The sequence below is a fragment of the Hoplias malabaricus genome, chromosome 7 (assembly GCF_029633855.1).
Source record: "Hoplias malabaricus isolate fHopMal1 chromosome 7, fHopMal1.hap1, whole genome shotgun sequence".
In the NCBI taxonomy this organism is placed as follows: domain Eukaryota; kingdom Metazoa; phylum Chordata; class Actinopteri; order Characiformes; family Erythrinidae; genus Hoplias; species Hoplias malabaricus.
The window spans coordinates 2,850,838-2,873,843 of NC_089806.1; the positions used below are offsets into that span (position 1 = coordinate 2,850,838).

At 46.1% G+C, this 23,006-nt stretch overlaps 1 protein-coding gene across 1 annotated transcript; it reads left to right on the forward strand.

The window, feature by feature from the left end:
* The first annotated feature begins 7,256 nt into the window (after positions 1 to 7,256).
* On the forward strand, positions 7,257 to 16,433 carry LOC136701626 (alpha-1-antitrypsin homolog). The gene is made up of 4 exons (XM_066676258.1): positions 7,257 to 7,916; positions 8,024 to 8,294; positions 14,730 to 14,877; positions 15,485 to 16,433. The coding sequence occupies exons 1-4, from the start codon at positions 7,259 to 7,261 to the stop codon at positions 15,674 to 15,676; spliced, it is 1,269 nt and encodes a 422-aa protein (XP_066532355.1). The 5' UTR covers positions 7,257 to 7,258; the 3' UTR covers positions 15,677 to 16,433.
* Positions 16,434 to 23,006: the final 6,573 nt, after the last annotated feature.

Sequence of the window (23,006 nt, forward strand, 5' to 3'; positions counted from 1 at the left end):
AAGTAAGATGCTCTGCAATAAAGAGGGCTGTGCCAACAATTTTGGGATGAACTGATTGGCTTTCAAAAGAAAATTTATCAATGCAAGATCACATATTGACAAAGGCCTTTACCAGCCATTAAAATGTTGTTCAGCCATCTTTGGGTTTTTCCAAAATGAACCCCTCTTTGAAAAAGAATGTTAGATTTTTTTGTGGTTGTTGTCCAAACTCTGGTGAAAGTGCCATGGTGTTCTTGTGAAAGGATTCCCTCTTGATGGCAGCAGATACCACTCCAATAAAAACAAGACTCCACATAAATAAAGATAAAGATATAAAAATAAATCTTTCACATGTTAATAACCCATAGTGTGGGAACTGATGCACCACCGCACCATCACAGATCCTGGTCTTTCATTAGTAACAGTGTGGATGATGGCACTATAATCTTTTTCCCCAAATACAACCTGAAATTTGGGCTTTTCCCTGCTGGCTTTTACACACTGGGATTTCCCCTGACTCCCTGAAGCTTTTCACAATATTTTGAACTGTACTTGGTGAACGACCTGAATTCTTTGCAGTCTTCCATTCAGAAACAGTGAAATTTAAACTGACTCACACTGCTCTCATGTTTGGCACAGATCATGACCCATGCTTCCTCAAAAATTCTAAGACTTCTGTACTTGTCCAAAAAATATGTCCTGAAATGTCCAGAAAATGTAAAAAATTATATTTATATAATTTTATTGTCATTACTTTGGAAGAGTCGTTTTATGAAGTGAAGTGAGCTTCTGTCCAATCATCAAAATACAGCATTAAAATACAATTTAGAATGAATATATGTTTATAATAAAAACAGTGGTCCAGGGTTTAGATTAAAAGGAGAACACTAACCTCTGTTCATCAGACTAAAATTTTAAGCCCCAAATAGAGGCAAAGATCCTCATTCATCAACAACTGATAGGAGCATAGGATTGGAGGATGGGTATTAGCTAATGTTTTAAAACAACACTGATTTGTCTCTTGATACTCAGTACACAACTCTCCAGCACAGAGGGTAAGGAACTGTGTTTTATTTTAAAATAGTGCTATAAAATGTTACTCATTATTCAATATTCAATCTCTCAAAAATGTTTCAGCATCTAATTTATTTAATAAAAGTTTAGGTGTAGACTGCTATTCTGTAGAACACTAACTTTGTAACTTGTTTCTTCAATATGTCACGCCTTCGTCCTGTCAGTTTGTTGTCCCCGCCATGTGCTTTATTTGCACATGGCTCCGTTTTGTTTATGTTCGAGTCTCCGCCTTTGTTCCGCCTCCTCGTCCGTGTCATGTGTTACCCGTCCTCGTTATCTGTCCAGGTGTGTCTCGTTTGTCTCTGTATTTAAGCCCTATTGTGTCACGTCCTGTTTGTCGTACATTTTGATTCACATTCTCGTTTGTCATGTTTAGTCAGTCGTGTTTTCAAGTCTGTCCATCTGTCTCCACAGTTTCTCCTTTCTCGTTTGTTTTGTCGTGTTCTCCGTGAGGTCCTGTCGTTTAGTGTTATTCTCCTTTTCGTTATATTCCAGTTCTCTGTCTTGTTGTTTAGCTTAATATGTCTAGGTTCATCTCTGTTTGTCTTGTTGCCGCTGTTTAATTAAAAGAACCCGTGTTTTAGCGAATGCGTCCGCCTTCCTCAATCCGCCCCTCGCTCCTGACAGAATGTACGACCCCCAGGACGCAGCTAACACAGCCGAAATATTGGACGAAATCCTTAAACAAGGGGAGAAATTACTGGCCAGAACGGTGGGTGATCAACCCGCTGTTTTACAGTCTGTTATGGGAGTTCCTGCCGAATTCGAAGGCGGTCCCAAGTGTGATGGATTTATTTTGCAGTGCAAACTTTATTTTCAGTTTTTAACCTGTCCTGCTCCTCCCGACCTGATCCAGGTCATGTTCCTTAAATCCCTCCTTAGAGGAGAAGCGTTGAAGTGGGCAGAGGAACTACTAAAAGAAAAAGCCTCAACCCTTACTGTTGACTCATTTTGTGAACTTCTAAAAAGACGATTCTCACAACCAGCTCCCGAGGACGTCTCTGCAGGAACCCCTGCTCCCGAGGACTACCCCCTCAGGTCCGGGGAAATTTTTGGGGGGGGGTTAAGGGCTGGTACTGTTGGCCTCGTCCCTCAAGACAAAGGAGATGAGGCTAACAGGGGCGCCTTCAGAAAGCCCCACAAGTGTGCGCCCACCAGACCTCCTAACCCTTCCACAGCTCCAGTCCTCGAGAGCGCGGCACCTCCAGCCGCGCCTATCTTCGTGAGCGCGGCACCTCCAGCCGCGCCTGTCTTCGTGAACGCGGGGCCTCCTGCCGCGCCTGTCTTCGTGAGCGCGGCGCGCGCCTCTCCTGCCTCCGAGGACGACGTCGCTGCAGGTTCCCCTGCCTCCGAGGACGACGTCGCTGCAGGTTCCCCTGCCTCCGAGGACGACGTCGCTGCAGGTTCCCCTGCCTCCGAGGACGACGTCGCTGCAGGTTCCCCTGCCTCCGAGGACGACGTCGCTGCAGGTTCCCCTGCCTCCGAGGACGACGTCGCTGCAGGTTCCCCTGCCTCCGAGGACGACGTCGCTGCAGGTTCCCCTGCCTCCGAGGACGACGTCGCTGCAGGTTCCCCTGCCTCCGAGGACGACGTCGCTGCAGGTTCCCCTGCCTCCGAGGACGACGTCGTTGCAGGTTCCCCTGCCTCCGAGGACGACGTCGCTGCAGGTTCCCCTGCCTCCGAGGACGACGTCGCTGCAGGTTCCCCTGCCTCCGAGGACGACGTCGCTGCAGGTTCCCCTGCCTCCGAGGACGACGTCGCTGCAGGTTCCCCTGCCTCCGAGGACGACGTCGCTGCAGGTTCCCCTGCCTCCGAGGACGACGTCGCTGCAGGTTCCCCTGCCTCCGAGGACGACGTCGCTGCAGGTTCCCCTGCCTCCGAGGACGACGTCGCTGCAGGTTCCCCTGCCTCCGAGGACGACGTCGCTGCAGGTTCCCCTGCCTCCGAGGACGACGTCGCTGCAGGTTCCCCTGCCTCCGAGGACGACGTCGCTGCAGGTTCCCCTGCCTCCGAGGACGACGTCGCTGCAGGTTCCCCTGCCTCCGAGGACGACGTCGCTGCAGGTTCCCCTGCCTCCGAGGACGACGTCGCTGCAGGTTCCCCTGCCTCCGAGGACGACGTCGCTGCAGGTTCCCCTGCCTCCGAGGACGACGTCGCTGCAGGTTCCCCTGCCTCCGAGGACGACGTCGCTGCAGGTTCCCCTGCCTCCGAGGACGACGTCGCTGCAGGTTCCCCTGTCTCGGTGATGGCGGCACCCGCCGCTCCAGTGTCTGTGATGGCGGCTCCCGCCGCTCCTGTCCCCGTGACTATGGCGGCTCCCGCCGCTCCTGTCCCCGTGACTATGGCGGCTCCCGCCGCTCCTGTCCCCGTGACTATGGCGGCTCCCGCCGCTCCTGTCCCCGTGACTATGGCGGCTCCCGCCGCTCCTGTCCCCGTGACTATGGCGGCTCCCGCCGCTCCTGTCCCCGTGACTATGGCGGCTCCCGCCGCTCCTGTCCCCGTGACTATGGCGGCTCCCGCCGCTCCTGTCCCCGTGACTATGGCGGCTACGGCCTCTCCTGTCCCCGTGACTGTGGCTACGGCCGCTCCTGTCCCCGTGACTGTGGCTACGGCCGCTCCTGTCCCCGTGACTGTGGCTACGGCCTCCCCTGTCCATGTCCGTAGGTCGGCCCGAAGGACTTCAGGGCCGATCCCCAGAACTGTGCCCAGGCTGGTTCCTCAGACTACCCCACAGACATTAGCCAGTCCTGGGCACCCCCCTGTTATTTTGGTTCCCTTGTCTGTCCCTGTCCTGGTTCCCGTCTCTGTCCTTGTCCCTGTACCCGTGTCTGCCTTTGTGTCTGTCCCGGTCCCGGTCACTGTGTTGGTGTCAGTCCCTGTAAATGTTCTTGTACCTGTTCCCCTGCCAAGTCCTGTCCAGTTCCCTGTCAGCCCTGTCCAGTCTATGTTTCAACCCCCTGTCCAGTCTCAAGTCTCGTCTCCTCTCCAGTCCCCGTTTCAACCCTCGGTCCTGTCTCCATTCCAGTCCCCTGTCCTGTCTCCTGCCCATGTCCAGTCTTTGGTCCCCAAACATGTCCAGTCCCCTGTTAGTCCTGTCCAGGCCCCATTTCAACCCTATGTCCCGTCTCCTGTCCAGTCCTTGTTTCAACCCTCTGTCTCGTCTCCTGTCCAGTCCACTGTCCCCAAACATGTCAAGTCACGGTATCCATCCCGCGTTCAGTCACCTGTCCCGTCTCCTGTCCAGTCTCATGTCCAGTCCCCTGTTAGTCCTGTCCAGTCTCTGTTTCAGACCCCTGTCCAGTCTCATGTCCAGTCCCCTATTAGTCCTGTCCAGTCCCCTATTAGTCCTGTCCAGTCCCCGTTTCAACCCTCTGTCCAGTCTCCGTATCCGTCTAGTGTCATGTCACCTGTCCTGTCTTCTGTCCAGTCACATACCCCTGTCCAGTCTAATGTTCCTATCCTGTCCAGTGTCTTGTCACCAGTCTCTGCTCCCGTCCAGTCCCAGCACCCGGTCCTGTCATCAGTCCCGTCTCCATTCCAGTCCCCTGTTCATGTCCAGTCTTCTGTCCCCAAATGTGTCCAGTCTCCGTATCCGTCCCACGTTCAGTCCCCTGTCTTGTCTCCAGTCCAGTCTCCCGTCAATTCCCATGTGTCCACTCCTGTCCTGTCCAGTCCGTTCTCGTCTCTTGTGGCTCCCCTTTGTCAGTCTCCTGTCATGTCCCATGTCCCGTCTCGTATATTCGGTCCTGTCGTGTCCCCAGCTCCTGTGTCGGTTCCCGTCCTGTCCTGAGTCCTGTCACCTGTTGGTTTGTTGTCCTGTCATGTTTTTCGTGCCCTCTCCTGCGCCAGCTCCTGGGGGGTTTAGGAGTACGCGCCCGGGAGTTGCGCGTTCTTGGGGGGGGCATCTGTCACGCCTTCGTCCTGTCAGTTTGTTGTCCCCGCCATGTGCTTTATTTGCACATGGCTCCGTTTTGTTTATGTTCGAGTCTCCGCCTTTGTTCCGCCTCCTCGTCCGTGTCATGTGTTACCCGTCCTCGTTATCTGTCCAGGTGTGTCTCGTTTGTCTCTGTATTTAAGCCCTATTGTGTCACGTCCTGTTTGTCGTACATTTTGATTCACATTCTCGTTTGTCATGTTTAGTCAGTCGTGTTTTCAAGTCTGTCCATCTGTCTCCACAGTTTCTCCTTTCTCGTTTGTTTTGTCGTGTTCTCCGTGAGGTCCTGTCGTTTAGTGTTATTCTCCTTTTCGTTATATTCCAGTTCTCTGTCTTGTTGTTTAGCTTAATATGTCTAGGTTCATCTCTGTTTGTCTTGTTGCCGCTGTTTAATTAAAAGAACCCGTGTTTTAGCGAATGCGTCCGCCTTCCTCAATCCGCCCCTCGCTCCTGACACAATATGTTTTACATGAACCTGAAAACTGTGAAAATTTACCAATTGTAATTTGTTTCTTTTTGGTGAAAACAAATAGTAAAATAACGAAAATGCATTTTATTAAAAGTCAGTTTTAATTAAAGAAAACTGATAAATGATTTCACTGTCACAGACAGGTTCCAGTGTAGAAATAAAACTGAGAGTTTTGCTGGAGTTGAGGTGCACTCACATAATCTCCATTATTTTGTGTGTTGAGTTCCTGATATAAGCCAGTGATTAAAAAGATGTTGTCATTGTCAAAAGATGTAAACTCCAGTGTAGTTTAAACTGGGTACACATTCCACTACATCTCCGCTGATATCCACAGGATATCAGCACATTTGTTAAGGAGGTTATTACACTGACATCAGTTCTCCAAACGTTTAATCTCCTCCTTAATCTCCTCTGCTGATTTCTGAGAACTGGGGTGTGGAGCCATGTTTTTTTCTTTTTCAAATGAACATGTTAAAACACAAATCCATTGCTGCTGTGGTTTTCAAAGCCTGTGGTTCCCATTTTGCAATGTCACTGGCTACATTCCATGGGGGAGTTATATTGGAAACAACCAGGAAAAATGACATCAAGTCGAATCGGGCTGAGCCAATGCCATACAATGATAAAGCACATAAGTGTACAGTGAATACAGCAGGAGGGGTTCTGAACACAAACTGGGAACTCATGTTTGAGACATGTTTGCCTATCTGCACTCCTGGTTGTCTCTCCATAAGGAAGTTGGACTTCCAGTGACATAGGGATAAAAAGAGAAGAAGAAGAAACACCTTTATTGATCCAATAGGGTAAATTGCTTTGTTGCATTTGACCCCTCCGTGGCAGTGCCGAGACATAAAAAGAACCACTGGTTGTTAAGTCAGTGATAATGATAGTGTTAATACTAATGATAGTGATACATGTAGTACCTGCCCAAACTCACTGCTGCACGAAGAATAGAGCCTACATTGGAACACTGTTTTAAAACTGTGCTTGATACTAAAATCAGATATGCCCTTGACTCCAATCCATTTTGACATTGAGGCTGGAAGGTTGCTGGTTCAATTCCCAGCACCAGCAGGAAAACCATTAATCCATGACCGAAGTGATTTTGGGAAAGTCACCTAACACCTCGCCATCGATTTAGTTGAAAGTCTGCTCTGATTGTGTGTTCACTGCCAATAGTGTGTGTGTGTGTGTGTGTGTGTGTGTGTGTGTGTGTGTGTGTGTGTGTGGGTTTGTGTGTGTGTGTGTGTGTGTGGGTGTGTGTGTGAGTGTGAAGAATTTCTCACTAGTTTGTGATTGTATCTTCACTACCATGGATAGAAGAGAAGTAATGCAGAGAAGTAATTTCCCTGAGGGAGATTAACCAGAAGAAACCTTCTTACATACCTACTCTTATCTTAATAAAGGAACCATTGGTGGGATCCAGTCATTTATGCAGAAATATTTACATATCTGTATTAAAACATGACTGATAGAACAGTGCTGTGTGTAACGTAGGTAGGTCCAGTGACAGCTTTGTTTAAAATACTCAGCAACCCACTCACTCTCTTCTGGCTTCTACTTTTCCCCTGGATCATGGAAATGTCTCCACAGATGGAGATTATGGAAAATTATCTCAACAGCTTTCAACACAACTCCTTGAAAGCTTGCTCCCCTTTTTCCCACCCATCGACATACACCGGATTAAATCTCTCTCTGTTCTAAGTGATAGGAGCATCATACTGTAAATGACTTTCCTGTGTCACTCTGTCCAGAGGCTAAATATGAGCAAATCTCTTTCTGTTTCCTCTGCAGGTGATAAAATGTGGGTAAATATAATCTTCCTGGTTGTCCTCCAGCTGATGGTGGTTTCAGCAGATGACCATAAACATGATGAACCATCAGATCATGAAAAACATCTCCACCATGGAAAGGATGAACCTCACCCCAGCCACGAGGGAGGAGACGACTTGTCCCACAAACTCTCGCCTCACAACGCAGACTTTGCCTTCTCCCTCTTCAAGAAGCTAGCGGCAGATTCCGAATCCAAAGGCAAGAACATCTTCTTCTCTGCCCTGAGTATCTCCATGGCTCTGTCCATGCTGGCTCTGGGAGCCAAGGGTGACACCCACTCCCAGATCTTCAGCTCTCTGGGCTACAGTAATCTCACATCTGATCAGGTCAATGAAGGTTTTGAGCACTTACTCCACATGCTGGGACACAGCAAGCAGGCCATGCAGCTGAAGGCAGGAAGTGCATTAGCCATCCGTGAAGGCTTCAAACCTCTGGACAAGTTTCTGAAGGACACTCAGCATTTCTACCAAGGAGAGGCCTTCACTGTGGACTATTCCAAGCCTGATGTCGCTGTGCAGGAAATCAACAAGTACATTGCCAAAAAGACCAAGGATATGATCACTGACATGGTTAAGACCCTGGACCAGGACACAGTGATGCTGCTCATCAACTACATCTACTTCAGAGGTATGGTAGGCTTCTAAGTAAATTCCACCAAATGTGTGTAATATTCTTTAACTGTAATTAATGTTTAACCATGATAAGCAAAGTCTGAATTCCATTTTTCATATAAGGTAAATGGGAAAAGCCTTTTGTTGTGGAAGACACCCGCAAAGCTGACTTTCATGTGGATAAGGACACTGTGGTACGTGTGGACATGATGAGGAAAAGAGAATACTACGACTCTTTCTATGATCGTGACAATGATACCCAGGTCATCATGCTTCCCTACAAAGGCAACACCTCCATGATGATCGTTCTTCCCAAAGAGGGCAATATGGAAGAAGTGGAGAAACACATTTGCAAAGACCATCTCCAGAAATGGCACAGCGAAATGTATCGTAGGTAAGTTCCTGTTACAAGTAGTATCACATAATTGGAGCTTTAAAAAAAAAAAAATCATATGTTGTACTTTGAAATCAGAAGAAGTAAACACAGCAAACTATGTTTCACGCCCTTGTACTGTCGTGTCTTTTTTCCCCGCCATGTGCTCTCTCAACACATGGCTCTGTTTGTTATTGTTCATGTCTTTGCCCTTGTCCCGCCTTTGTTCTTCCTCCTTGTCAGTGTTATTTGTAATCCTGCCCCTTCGTTATCTGTTCCAGGTGTCTCTTGTCTGCATCATGTATTTAAGTTCCCTTGTCTCTCTTCCTCTTATCAGTCATTCATTTCCACTGTCATTGGTTTGCTCTTCATTCGTTTCCTAAATTATGTCGTTACCAAGTCTGTCTCTTTCCGGCGTTTCCTCTGTTGTCACGTTTCCCAGACTAGTCTGTCTGCCTCTGCTGTTACTCGTTTCCTGTCATTCGTTTCCTTTGTCATAGATTCTCGTTACCTAACATCGTGTTGCTCAGTCTCGTCTGTCTGTCTCCGCAGTTTCACCGTTGTTGTTTCATTCCTTAGTCTGTTTGTCTCGTCTGTCCCTCGCTTGGTTTGCTCTCTTCTCGTTTCGTGTCCTGTCATCGTGTCGCCTAGTCTGTCTCTGCTTATCCTCATTTAGGTTTGTTCTCTGTTTAGATCTCTCTGTTTAAGATTCTGTTTAGATCTCTGTCCAGTGTTAGTCTGTTTAGCTCTTTAGTCTGTCTGTCCCATTTGCTTTAGCTCTCCGTGTTTAAGTTTCGCCTCTTTAGCTCTCTGTTAAATTTCTCTGTACATTTCTGTTAAAAAATAGATATACACTGTAACTATATACATTATACATGGTATTTACAAAAAATAACAAAGAAATATTGTTTTGCTATAAAATTAACATGTAAATTGTCTAACAAATTAGAGAAAGGAGACTGAGATATAGCCATATTTAGATATAGCCAAACTGCATCCTGTATTCAGCCCTTAAAAGAAGATATTGCTGAAATAAATGTTCGGTATCTGAGCGCCACACGCGGAACACAGGTTGATGGTGAACTTTCCTGACCAACACACGTCTCGACATAAAATGCACAGAAACAGAAACACACACAGTGATCACCCCAATGCAACCCAAAATCAGTAAGTCTCAAAGACAGAAAAAACAAAGAAACTCTGAATATCACAGAAAATATGGAGAAGCAAAGCATGCTGGGAGCTCCCTAATGAGTCTCAGCTCCTCCCAGACCTTGGACACTTGTACCGTCCCTAATGGTTTGTGTGTTTAACAGTGAAAAAACGTATATTTTACAGTAAAGAGATGTAAAAACTTGTATTTTGGCTGATAAAAGTATTTACGGTATTTCACTGTTACAGAAATTTTTTTTCAGGTTTTCAACCTTTTTAGACCTTTTACAGTCATTTACTGTCATGGTTTTACAGCTTTCCACCGTAAAATTCACAGACATTTTTTACAGTGTATGTTAAATTTAGTTAATCTAAAAACTAGCAATCTTTCTAGATTAGTTTTTGTCCTGAATTTTCTCTTGCTGTCCCTTGAGTGTGTTTATCCATCCATCCATCCATCCATTATCCACCGCTTATCCGGGTCCGGGTCGCGGGGGAAGCAGTCGGAGCAAAGAAACCCAGACCTCCCTCTCCCCAGCCAACGACTCTAGCTCCTCCGGGGGTATACCGAGGCGTTCCCAGGCCAGTCGAGACATATAGTCTCTCCAGCGTGTTCTTGGTCTGCCCCGGGGACTCCGCCCCGTTGGACATGCCCGGAACACCTCTCCAGGAAGGTGTCCAGGAGGCATCCGAACCAGATGCCCGAACCACCTCAGCTGGCTCCTCACGACGTGGAGGAGCAGCGGCTCCACTCCGAGTCTCTCCCGGATGTCCGAGCTCCTAACCCTGTCTCTAAGGGAGAGTCCAGACATCCTGCAGAGAAAACTCATTTCAGCCGCTTGTACCCGCGATCTCATTCTTTCGGTCACTACCCAAAGCTCGTGACCATAGGTGAGGGTTGGGACGTAGATTGAACGGTAAATCGAGAGCTTTGCTTTTTTGCTCAGCTCTCTCTTCACCACAACAGACCGGTACAGAGCCCGCATTACTGCTGACGCTGCACCAATCCGCCTGTCAATCTCACGCTCCATCTTTCCCTCACTCGTGAACAAGACCAAGACCTTCTCCAGATCCACAAAACACATGTAGACTGGTTGAGCAAACTCCCATGCACCCTCCAGGATCCTAGCGAGGGTAAAGAGCTGGTCCTGTGTTCCACGACCGGGGCGGAATCCGCATTGTTCCTCCTGGATCCAAGGTTCAACTATCAGTCGGACTCTCTTCTCCAGTACCCCTGCATAGACCTTAACGGGGAGGCTGAGGAGTGTGATCCCCCTATAGTTGAAACACACCCTCCAATCCCCCTTTTTAAAAAGGGGAACCACCACCCCAGTCTGCCAGTCCAGAGGCACTGCCCCCGATGTCCACGCGATGTTGCAAAGACGTGTCAACCAGGACAGCCCCACAACATCCAGAGCCTTGAGGAACCCGGGGTGGATGAGGGCCCTACCGCCAAGGAGTTTCCCTACCACCTTGGCCACTTCAGCCCCAGTGATAGACGAGACCCGCCCCCCCCCCCCCCGGGGTCCCCAAGCTCTGCTTCCTCTGCGGAAGACGTGCTGGTGGGATTGAGAAGATCCTCGAAGTATTCCTTCCACCGTCTGGTGACGTCCCCAGTCGAGGTCAACAGTTCCCCACCCCCACCATATACAGTGTTGGTGGAAAACTGCTTTCCCCTCCTGAGTCGCCTGACGGTTTGCCAGAAACTTCTCGGAGCCGACCGAAAGTCGTTTTCCATGTTCTCACCGAGCTCCTCCCACACCCAAGTTTTTGCCTCAGCGACTGCCGAGGCCGCAAGCCGCTTGGCTCCTTGGTACCTTTCGGCTGCCTCCGGAGTCCCCTGAGCCAACCAGGCTCGATAGGACTCTTTCTTCAGCTTGACAGCCCCCCTCACCCGGGGTGTCCACCACCGAGTGCGGGGATTGCCACCCCGACAGGCACCGACAACCTTGCAGCCACAGCTCCGTTCAGCCGCCTCAACAATGGAGGTCCGGAACATGGCCCACTCGGACTCAATGTCACCAGCCTCCCCCGGGATGCAGTCGAAGCTCTGCCAGATGTGGGAGTTGAAGATCTTTCTGACAGGTTCCTCTGCCAAACGTTCCCAGCAAACCCTCAGCACACGTTTGGGCCTGCCAGGTCTGTCCGGCATCCTCCCCCGCCATCTGATCCAACTCACCACAAGGTGGTGATCAGTTGACAGCTCAGCGCCTCTCTTCACCTGAGTGTCCAGAACATATGGCCACAGGTCAGATGATACGACTATAAAGTCTATCATCGAAATGCGGCCTAGGGTGTCCTGATGCCAGGTGTACTTGTGGACACCCTTATGTTCGAACATGGTGTTCGTAATGGACAAACTGTGACGAGCACAGAAATCCAATAACTGAACACCACTCGGGTTCAGATTAGCGGGGCCGTTCCTCCCAATCACGCCCCTCCAGGTCTCACTGTCATTACCCACGTGAGCTTTGAAGTCCCCCAGCAGAACAATGGAGTCCCCAGAATGAGTGTTCTCCAGCACTCCCTCTAGGGTCCCCAAGAAGGCATGGTACTCTGAACTGCTGTTCGGTGCATAAGCACAAACAACAGTCAGAGCCCTTTCCCCAACCCGAAGGCGCAGGGAAATTACCCTCTCGTCCACTGGGGTAAACCCCAACGTACAGGCGCTAAGCCGGGGGGCTATGAGTAAGCCCACACCTGCCTTACGCCTCTCACCCTGGGCAACTCCAGAGTGAAAGAGCATCCAGCCCCTCTCAAGGAGATTGGTTCCAGAGCCCATACGGTGTGTCGAGGTGAGCCCAACTATATCTAGCCGGTACCTCTCAACCTCGTGCACCAGCTCAGGCTCTTTTCCCACCAGAGAGGTTACGTTCCATGTTCCAAATGCCAGTTTCAGGCCCCCGACCCCGACCGCCACCCGATCCACAATGCACCAGACCCGGATTACTACCTCTTGAGTGTGTTTAGATCTACCTCAAAACACATGCATTACTTCATGTTGATGGTATATTTAAAGGCATGTGAAAGACCACAGATATAGACAAATCATTGAAGGAGGTCGAGTCAAGTACAAACACCTTTAGCTTTTGTGCATGTCCATGCTCCATTTGCAGAGTTGTACTGGACAAATTGCCTCAACAGTATAACTCATCCTTTAGCCGGACTAATCCATGTAAACCCTTGTTAAATCAAATTCCCCACATGTGAGCAACAAATATATAAAACAAAATGAAAGGTGCCAATTTGAAGTAAGTTTTAGCCACATTTTAGCTTTAGATTCATGGCTGTTGGGCGGCACGTGGCGCAGCAGGTAGTGTCGCAGTCACACAGCTCCAGGGACCTGGAGGTCGTGGGTTCAATTACTGCTCCGGGAGACTGTCTGTGAGGAGTTGGTGTGTTCTCCCTGTGTCTGCATGGGTTTCCTCCGGGTGCTCCGGTTTCGTCCCACAGTCCAAAAACACACGTTGGTAGGTGGATTGGCGACTCAAAAGTGTCTGTGTGTGTGAGTGAATCTGTGTGAGTGTGTGTCTGTGTTGCCCTGTGAAGGACTGGTGCCCCCTCCAAGGTATATTCCTGCCTTGTCCCCAATGATTCCAGGTAGGCTCTGGACCCACCACGACCCTGAACTAGATAAGGGTTACAGATAATGAATGAATGAATGAATGAATTCTTGGCTGTAGCTTGTTTACTTCAAGAATTTCTACAATAGACCCAGTCCCAAACTTAACATGTGGCAAGTTGTGTTTTATTATATGTTGTTTAATTATCTCATGAATATGGTTATTGAGGATAAAAAATTCCATCTTTTATTCATCAGGTCACAGCATTTGACTTCAGAATCTTCTCATTTATTCAGATATTGTTTTGTATACTACAGATTTATATTTTACTCAGGTCCTAAGTAAGGTTTTTCCTGATGATTCTGATGCAGATCAGAAACACTGTACAATAATACAATGCACCACAACACAAATTAGCGTTAACTAAGCCTTCCTCTGGTCTTCAGTGACATGTTGGATTTGCTTTGCCTTTATGGCCAGTGCACCTACAGTTCTAGAATCTTAATCCAGGTCTATCCTTGACTTGTGCTTTAATATATTATTGTAGCTTCTCCTTTGTAGGAGTCTGTTTAGAGGAGCCTTTAGTTAAAGAATGTTAGCGCAGTATTTGAAGAGTACGAGAATTTAGAACAATTCCTGACCCCATTAACCACTGTGTAACATGCTCTAACTAAGGTCTATATTTTAAAGTCTGATTTAAAAAAAAAAAAAAAGGTTTTGAAGTATGAATAATCAAAAATTAAATTGTTACATATTCTTTATGTTTATGACAAAGTTCTAACTGGGAGTATATTTGAATCACTTCAATTTACACTGGAATTATTTAAAGTGTGAAGTTATATAATAAAATTAAAATTAGTTATATAATAACTGTCACGCCCTTGTCCTGTCGTGTCTGTTTTCTCTCTTAGCACATTACATGTACATGTTTATTATTGTTCATATCTCTGCCCATGCCCCACCTTTGTTCCTCCTCCTTCTCGTCAGTGTTATTTGTAATCCGTCCCCCTCGTTATCTGTCGCAGGTGTGTCTTGTCTGTGTTATGTATTTAAGTTCCCTTGTCTCACTTCCTCTTGTCGGTCATTTGTTTAGTTTCCGGTATCATGTTGCTCAGTCCAGTCTCTCTGTCCCACCATGAGGTTTGTTCTCTGCCTGTTTTTTTTTTATTGGGTCTTTCGTTGTCTGTCAGTACCATTCAGTCTGTTTAGTTCTCCGTGTTCAGGTTTAGATCTCTGTTTAGCTCTCTGTGTCAAGGTTAGTCTGCTTAGCTTTCTCTGTCTGTTTAGTTCTCAGTCTATGTTTGTCTGTATCTGTATCTCAGTTTAGTTCACATGTATTGTCCTTCGGTCAAAGGCTCTCTGTCTCAGTCTTTCTTTTCTGTGTGTTATGCTACTCTCTTTCTGTTTTGTTATATTTTGTAAATGAAAGTCAGTGTGTTTTAGCGTGTGCGTCCGCCTCCATCAGTCCTATTTTGTCAGATCCTGACAATAACATAATTTTTGTTTGGGGGTAGGACTAAGCCCAGACTCCTCCCTTCAGCCCTATTATACCCTGCAAACTCACATCTTTTGTGTCTGACAAATTCACTCCCACCTCCACCCTGTCTCCACCTTTTTTTTTGTATCAATCTATCCTTCTGTCTCAAGTCAATGAAATGCCATTTGTTTGAAGAATTTTAAGAAGCCCAAAATTTTGCATTAACATTTCTCTCATGTTGAAAATGTCTTTCCTCTTCTCCAGCGATCTGATTCTCTACATGCCGAAGTTCTCCATCTCCTCCTCTAATTGCCTCACTGAGACTCTGAAGGAAATGGGAATGGTCAGTGCATTCTCAGACACTGCAGACTTCTCTGGGATCAGTGAGGAGACCAAACTGAAGGCTTCCAACGTAAATCCATAAATCTGCAGTTCCCTCTTCAACACTGTTAGAACTGTCATTACAAATAGTGTCTGTATACTATATCTTTTCTCATTACCACATAAAATAAGCTTCTCCTTAATATCTATGCAGCTGTGCCTTAATATATCTGTAGCTTCTGCTCAATATTTCTCCTGTGTCACCTTCATATTTGTGTAGTTCCTAGTTCCGTCTCAAACTGAGTTCTGTGCAGAAACAATAACATCCACCATTTCTGTGTTTTTCTGGCATGGAGAAAACCATTCCTGCATTAATTTCCTGTAGAATAGACTGCTGCAATTCTTTATACTGTGGGATTAACCAGTCCCTAATTGGTATTTGCAGCTTGTCCAGAATTCTTCAGCCAAGTTACTAACCAGCACAAAGAAGAGGCCACATTACACAAGTCCAGCACAGGATACACTTTAAAGGGCTTTTATTTGATTGTCCTCTCTCATGTTAGAAACCTTTGGACATAGAGTGCATTACTTTTCCTTGTTTACAAAGTCTGCTGACTGAAAAATTCAGGAAAATATTCATGACCCTATATCTGGATCTTTAGGACTGAAAATAAATTGTCATCCCTCTTTCCACACAGGTCCTCCATCAGGCTGTCCTTAAAGTGGATGAGAAGGGAACTGATGCAGCTGCTACCACCACCATGGACATAATGCTCACGTCTAGACCACCCTCAGTTAAACTCAACAGACCTTTCCTGGTGTTTATTGTGGAGGATAGCACCAAGAGCATCCTCTTCATGGGCAAGATCAACAACCCCACCCTAGAATAATGTTTTTTCCAAAATCAGTAAAAACAGACATGGAACCACTACAGAAAATTATTAACCAAATAAAGCACTAGAAGTGTTGCCGAGGCCCTTCAGTGATTTCCACTACAGAAACTTGTCTGTTTTTAATTCAGTGCTGTCTGAAGGTCCGAAGGCCATAAACAGCTAATACTGGTTTTGGGCCTTGTCCCTTTCATATAGAGATTTCTATGAATCTTTTAATGATTTCATGTGCCAGACATGAAGAAATCCCCAAGTTCTTTAGTTTTTTAAGTTGAAAAACATTATCCTTGAATTATTTAAATTTGCCAACGCAGTCTTTCAGAGTGAACCACTCCCCATCTTTACTTCTGAAAACCTCGGCCTCTCTGAGATGCTCTTTTTAAACCCAGTCATGTCACAGACCTGTTGCCATTTAAACACTTTTTTTACTTTTGCATAGTTTTACGACTTTTTTCCCTCTGTCCCGACTTTTTTTAGAATGTGTTCCTGGCAGCAAATTTAAAATGTGCAAATATTTGACACAAAAGGAAGTAACGTCCATGTTTCAACATTTTACATATTGTGTTTGTTCTATTTTCAATCAAATATAGGGTTTAAATGAGTTGCACATTATTGTATTCTGTTATTTATATTTTGTCTGGTGTTTCAACTTTTCTGGAAATGGGGTTGTAATCTAATGTTTGAAATGAGACACAATATGAGTCAGATGCATCTCTCAGTAGCCCAGTACTCTTTGAGGAGCAACGTTAAACCTTATATAATACCCTATAATCACATATTAAATGGGAAAGATTCCCCTGAACAAATGTAACTGAACATATTCTGTTCTAAATCCTGTTAAACAGAACAAATTCAATTATAAATTCAGTTCTTTAAATGTATATGTTTATTTTATATCCAGGTTAAACAGGAATCATTTATTTCTTTACCTGGTTAAACAGGACTAAGGCCCAAATCTATTGCTTCATTTATACCTCTGGCTCTTGTTTGAGTGTCACTCAACCTTGAAACTGAGTAACAAGGTACAGTGGTTAAAATCTACAAAATGGTATAACACTTCAAGTACCTGGTAATTCATCAGAAAACAAATAAAAAACAACAGTGTTTCAGTAGGAGGCTGCTGACAGTGCTCTGTAAACTCTCTGGGGAAAAAGGTAGGGTAGAAGTGAGGTAGGAGAGGGGGGGGATATCCGTAATCTTTCATTATAGAACTGTGTAAAATAAAAGAACATATGTCCTGGAGATGAAGTGTAAAAATTAAGAGTACCAATTCACTCCCCCCACTCTCCTGTGATATGAAAATGAATTCAGTTTTTTTTTTTTTTTTTTTTGTGGCTGGTTTTTGCTCCAATCTCACAGTTCTACTTTAAATGTTGCAGTAGCTTCATGCACTTAAATAGCTGCTTCACTATTTAAGTCAGAACTAGAAATGTACAGCTAACTACCAAGACTAAGATAATACAATGGTAATCAGAGATTTTAATGTGGAAAATACTTCAGTTTGTGGGTTTGTTTGATCACCTGAGCAACCACTTTGTCTATGACTCAAAAGGCATTCTCCAACTGAAGCATGCCTCTGAAAAATCTCCATTTGAATAGCTGTGTAGCTCTAACTAGGTCATACCCCTCTATCCCAATGAGGTTTGAGACACTCTAAACAAAAACAGAGGGGTAGTGCCAAGTGGTGAAATAGAATCTGGCCTGATTCTGTTCTTTATTCAGTTAAACGAGAATAATAATGCCTTAAATTCAGTTAAAGAGGACTAATCCTGTTTATTAAAAAGAACTAGTTATGCTCTAAATTAAATCTGCTCAAAACCCAGTTAAACAAAACAAATTTAGGTCTGTGTTCTCCATATCACTCCACCTTTCAAGGTATGTTTGGACTGAAGAAACAGTAGCACGCAGAGGAAACCCATACAGACACAGGGACAACACACCACAGTCCTCACAGTGATCCCAGGAGAGGATCCCACCCAGGACCCTGAGACCCTGGAGCTGTATGGCAGAGACACTACCTGCAGTGTAAGACCAGCAGTGGTGAAATAACATTCAAATACTAGAGGACAAATATTATTAACTGTTTATCTTCACAGTGAAGAAGGGGAGGTGGTAATTAACTTGTGAAGTGTAAGGGTGCACTGAAGGTTTCTTGACAGCAGTCTCTAAAATGCTGTGTATTGAATTAACTCTGTCCACACATGCAGCTGCACTCAGTAAAACCCTGAGTTCTCAGAAAAGACCTTGTCAGCATTTATGTTCATTTTTTTTATTTATGGGTCAATTGACTTTGACCTGTTTATTTTAGAACAACAAAAGAGTGAACACTGTGAGGTAATGTACCCGGGAGAATTATGAAATCACACACACTTTATAATTATTATTGTTTAAATATATAATATGTAAATAAAAGCATGTTATTATCAGCAAATTATTTTGATGCATGCAAATCCCTCATAAAATAGGAAAATATAACAGGGATAAAATGAAAATGCTCTGCAATGTCCCTGCTGTCCCAACAGTTTTGGGATGTATTTTCTAAAGAAAATGTATCTGTGCAAGATCACATAAGGTCACTAAGACTTTGTTGGATGATCCTTCTTTACTCAGTTTTGATGACATCACTTTTTAATCATTAAAATGCCAATTGTGGAATCATCCAGAAGAATTTCAACCTTTAGTCTTATTTTGCTTAAACCCCAACTGTTTTTTTTTTTTTTTTGTGAGTGTGTTGCAGCTTATCCAGCTTAGGGTCGAGGTCCGTCTGAAGCCTGGGCACAAGGCGAGAGCACACTCTGGAGGGGGCGCCAGTCCTTCACAGTGCATTACACACACACACACACACACCTATGGACACTATTGAGTTGCCAATCCATCTACCAATATGTGTTTTTGGATCGTGTGAGGAAATCCGAGGATACCCCACTGACACAGGAAGAACACCCCTAACTCCTCACATTGTCATGCTGTTAACATTTACAAAATACAATGAGGTTTATCTGTCACTGAAAATGTTCAATAACATGATTTAGTTTTTAGTTTTATTGCATTTTTTTGTAGAAAATAAACAGCACTAATTAGGGTTCAAGCACTCAGTGCGTAGAACCCTATTGTTTTGTACCGGTTTTTCTTATTATTCTTTTTCTCCTGTAAAAGTCATTGTGCGGAAGAGACTGTAGGTTGTACAGACTTCCCACTTGGAGGGTAGATGTAGTTTGTGTGCATCTCGGAGGACAACAAAAATTACACTGATTGGCCTAATGGTGGCGCTATAGCAAAGTGAAATGCGTTTAGGTTCATATCTCCTACACCGTGAGGTGTAGAGACAAAATCATTTTTTCCACTGATTCTTTGGGTCCTGACAAATCAAAAACGGGTTAGTCAAAATTTAATTTTTCCAACGTTATTATCACGCTAATTTTCATAATTTGCAAAACCTACCTTTGCGAACTAGTCCGGGGATTTTTGTCCAATTCTCTTGAGCTTGGTGCCAATTGTAATTTTTTTTTTTTTGTGAAAACAAATAGGCAAATAACGAAAATCCATTTTATTGAAAGTCAGTTTTAATTAAAGAAAACCACAAATTGATTTCACTGTCACAGACAGGTTCCAGTGTAGAAATGAAACTGAGAGTTTTGCTGGAGTTGAGGTGCACTCACACAATCTCCATTAGTGAAGTTATGCTAATAACATAATTTTGGGAGTAGGACCACGCCCGAACTCCTCCTCTCAGCCCTATATATACCCTGCAAATTCACGTCATTTCTGCGACAGACAAACTCGCCTCATTTAGTTCAGGAGACGGATCTTGACTCGACTGCTTCACGACGTCAGCTTGATCCTCCGCGCTGAGTCATTCCTGCTGATCCCCATATTCGGAGCCGTGTTCGGCCTTTATCAAGCCCACCGAGCCTCCTGTTTTAAACTCGCTCCTGCTAAACAGCTATGGGACTGCCCGGTATCTGAAGTAATGTACGGCCGTTGTCACGCTTGCAACCGCTTCAACTGTTCTATGCTCTGCTGTCTTACCCGCTCTGGATCGGTGCTCTGTTCTCCTGCTTCTCCTCCCACTGCATTCGGCCTCCCGAGTGACCCCCCGCATATCCCTCCGATGCTGGCGAAAGGCTTCGAGCCTCCCCTTATCTTCATCTTCGGCTACGCTGCTACGGGACTGCCTCGTGTTTTGGGGAACGCAAATCTACCGTCATCACGACTGCGGCTCCACATCTACGAGCTCTACAGCGCCTTGAGACTCCCATTTCCTCCTCTCCGGCAGAACAGGCTCGGCGTTCCAGCAACGTGCTCCGAAACAATGGCGTCGCACACTCAGCTAAAGAGAGAGAAACCCGTCTGCCGGTGTAAGGATCCCCTGCGCAGCAATGCGATTACATCACAACCGTCTATCTCCGATGCCCCCTGCTGGAGTATCCTTCGTCTTCCCGTTACCCTTTCTGGTCGTGTCTAAGCTGGAGACATTAGCCTCAATGTCTTATAGTCTTTGCTGTCTCACAGGTCGGTGCCTTAAAGGGCTGTTTTGATAATAATATAATTATATGAGCTGAATTGGATAATGGCTTAGAATCTGCATTATTTATGCACATCTCCCATGCAGTAGCTTACCTACACTGCTTGCCGAACTTGTCCTATCTGAAATGTTGGAAAAAAAAAAAAGCAAAGCAGGCAGCATGTTTAAGCCTCCATTCCAAACCGGCTCCTCTTTCCATCTGAACACTACCTTGATTGACAGCATCGCACCCATTTGGACAGCCCTCCGAGTTCATTTCGTTCTCTCTTATCCTCTCTACGCATCATCCCACCCCTCCCCCTTTTTCTTCCTCTACATCTGTCTCTATGCATCATCCCACCCTTCCCTTTATCATCCCACTCCTCACCCTTTTTCTTTCTCTACATCTGTCTCTACGCATCATCCCACCCCTCTCTTTATCATCCCACCCCTCCCCTTTTTCTTTCTCTACATCTGTCTCTACGCATCATCCCACCCCTCCCTTTATCATCCCACCCCTCCCCTTTTTCTTTCTCTACATCTGCCTCTACACATCATCCCACACCTCCCTTTATTATCCCACCCCCCCCTTTTTCTTTCTCTACATCTGTCTCTATGCATCATCCCAGCCCTCCCTTTATCATCCCACCCCTCCCCTTTTTTCTTTCTCTACATCTGTCTCTACGCATCATCCCTCCCCTCCCTTCATCATCCCACCTCTTCCCTTGTTGCAGCCGCAGCTGCATGCCTCAGACCTTCTAGGTCGCACCCCTCTATAGGTGCTGCGGCGGGCCTGTCTCCTGTCCAGCGCTCTGACCACTCGACGCGGTCTACTCTTCGTAGGTCTACTCTATGCATCATCCCACCCCTCCCTTCATCTTCCCACTTTTTCCCCATTGCAGCCGCAGCTGTATGCCTCAGACCTTCTAGCCCACACCCCTCTAAAGGTGCTGCGGCGGGCCTTTCTCCTGTCCAGCGCTCTGGGCACTCGATGCGTTCTTCTCACTGCATGGCTTCCTCATTGCTGATTCATTTTCTTTCCACCCTCTTCCCCTGCTGCTGCTCTATGCCTCATACTTTCCAGCTCACACCCCCTCTATAGGTTGCTATTGCGGGCCTGCCTCCTGCCTGGCGTTCTGGGCATTCTATGCAGTTTCCTTGTTGCACAGCTTCCTCACCCTAGATTCGCTCCCATCTGATCGTCTCATTCTCCCAGCCTCTACATCAGCAGCTTGCATATTTCATGGACGCTCATCCCAACCTCTTTAATTTGCGGCCACGCCATACCCCGCCTCTAACATTACAATTCTCATTTTTCTATTTAGGTGCTGCTGCAGACCCTCATCCTGACTCCTCTGCTGATGTGCTTCTCCCAACCTCCGGCTTCCAGTTTATACTCTCTTTTCAGATGCTGCTGTGGACTATCGTACCAGACCCTCCTCTGTGCTGCCTTGCTGCTCACACTCTACAGCTTCTAACTCCAGCTCTGTTTTCAGGTGCTTCGGTGGACCTTCATCCCCCACTTCTTACTGCTGCACTACTCAGAGTCCCTGACTTTCCAGCTCATCGTCTTCCCGGGTGCCGTTACAGGCCATGTCCTAATCCTCTGCTTTGCATCTGTCCTGCACCCCGCCTCTTCCTTTACAGCACACCCTCTCTCCTGATGTGGACCTTCATCCTAATCCCCTTCCCCTCGTGGTTTCGCTGCATCCTGTCTCTTCCTTTACAGCCCTCCTCTCTCATGCCACAGACCTTCGTCCCAACCCCATTGCTTTGCGGCCGCACCATTCCAGCTTATGCTCTCTCCCTAGGTTACCTTGGACCAACACTTGATGCCACCTAGGGCACCTGTTATTTCAACACCCTCTAGGCATCTTCATTATCTTGTAGTCAACTTTCTACATTGCAACCTTGCTTGAGCACCTCGGCACTTTTTGGATTTTCCTCTTCCAGAGTTTTCTCCGGTGTGACAAAATGCCTTCTTTCTATTTCGCTTTCCTGCGGTGCTGACCTTTTTGGGCTTCTTAACTGGCCTCATCTGTCATCCCTCTAGATCACCATTCCGTTCTTGATTCTCTCTATGCCATTGGAAAGGCACCACCAGGGCACACCTGCCAACGAAGAATATCTCGCTTTATTAACACTGCCCTTCTGTAGTACTTGACTTCAAGGCTGCTACTAATCCACTTTCCACACACTATTGCCAGCCTCAGACCCCTCACTATTACCCAATCACCATCAATTACACTGAAGTAGAAATTGGACTTAGCAACACTCTGTCCAGTGCATGGCTGCCTAGATAAATGTCACTATTATTGTTACACCGTAGCAAAATGACATTTAGCTGGTGATACGTTAAAATTCTATTATTAGTTGATCAATCTGATTTCTGCCAATGCGATGATCTTGACCAACTCTGACTCTATATCACTTTTCGCAATCATCACCCCTTTACTACTGCGGCATCTGAATACTCGAATTACCAGTCACACTAGAATTTCCGTTATCATCAACAAAGGACATTCAACTTACTCATGCTATTTCTCTACCGTCTCACATGACACTCAGTCATACACCAGTTTATTAAAGGTAGTTCATTCAAAGACTCACTAACCCCTTCATTTCACCTAAACTCAATCAGGACACCAATCAAACCCTTGACCAGAGTACCTGAACCTATCCATTCTGTAGCACTTAATGACCAGCATTCCTGTACATTTTTGGGGGTCCGGCTTCATACGCATTCATAAGCTGCCCTGAACTCTTCCCCAAAAGACTTCTGAGTTTGCCTCCTCGTTTCAGCCTCTGCGGGCGTGGTCCGTACTA

Coding starts and splice junctions, on each gene's coding strand:
- LOC136701626 (XM_066676258.1), top strand. CDS start 7,259: ATGTGGGTAAATATAATCTTCCTGGTTGTCCTCCAGCTGATGGTGGTT. Junction 7,917..8,023: donor CAACTACATCTACTTCAGAG/GTATGGTAGGCT, acceptor TTTTCATATAAG/GTAAATGGGAAAAGCCTTTT. Junction 14,878..15,484: donor CCAAACTGAAGGCTTCCAAC/GTAAATCCATAA, acceptor CTTTCCACACAG/GTCCTCCATCAGGCTGTCCT.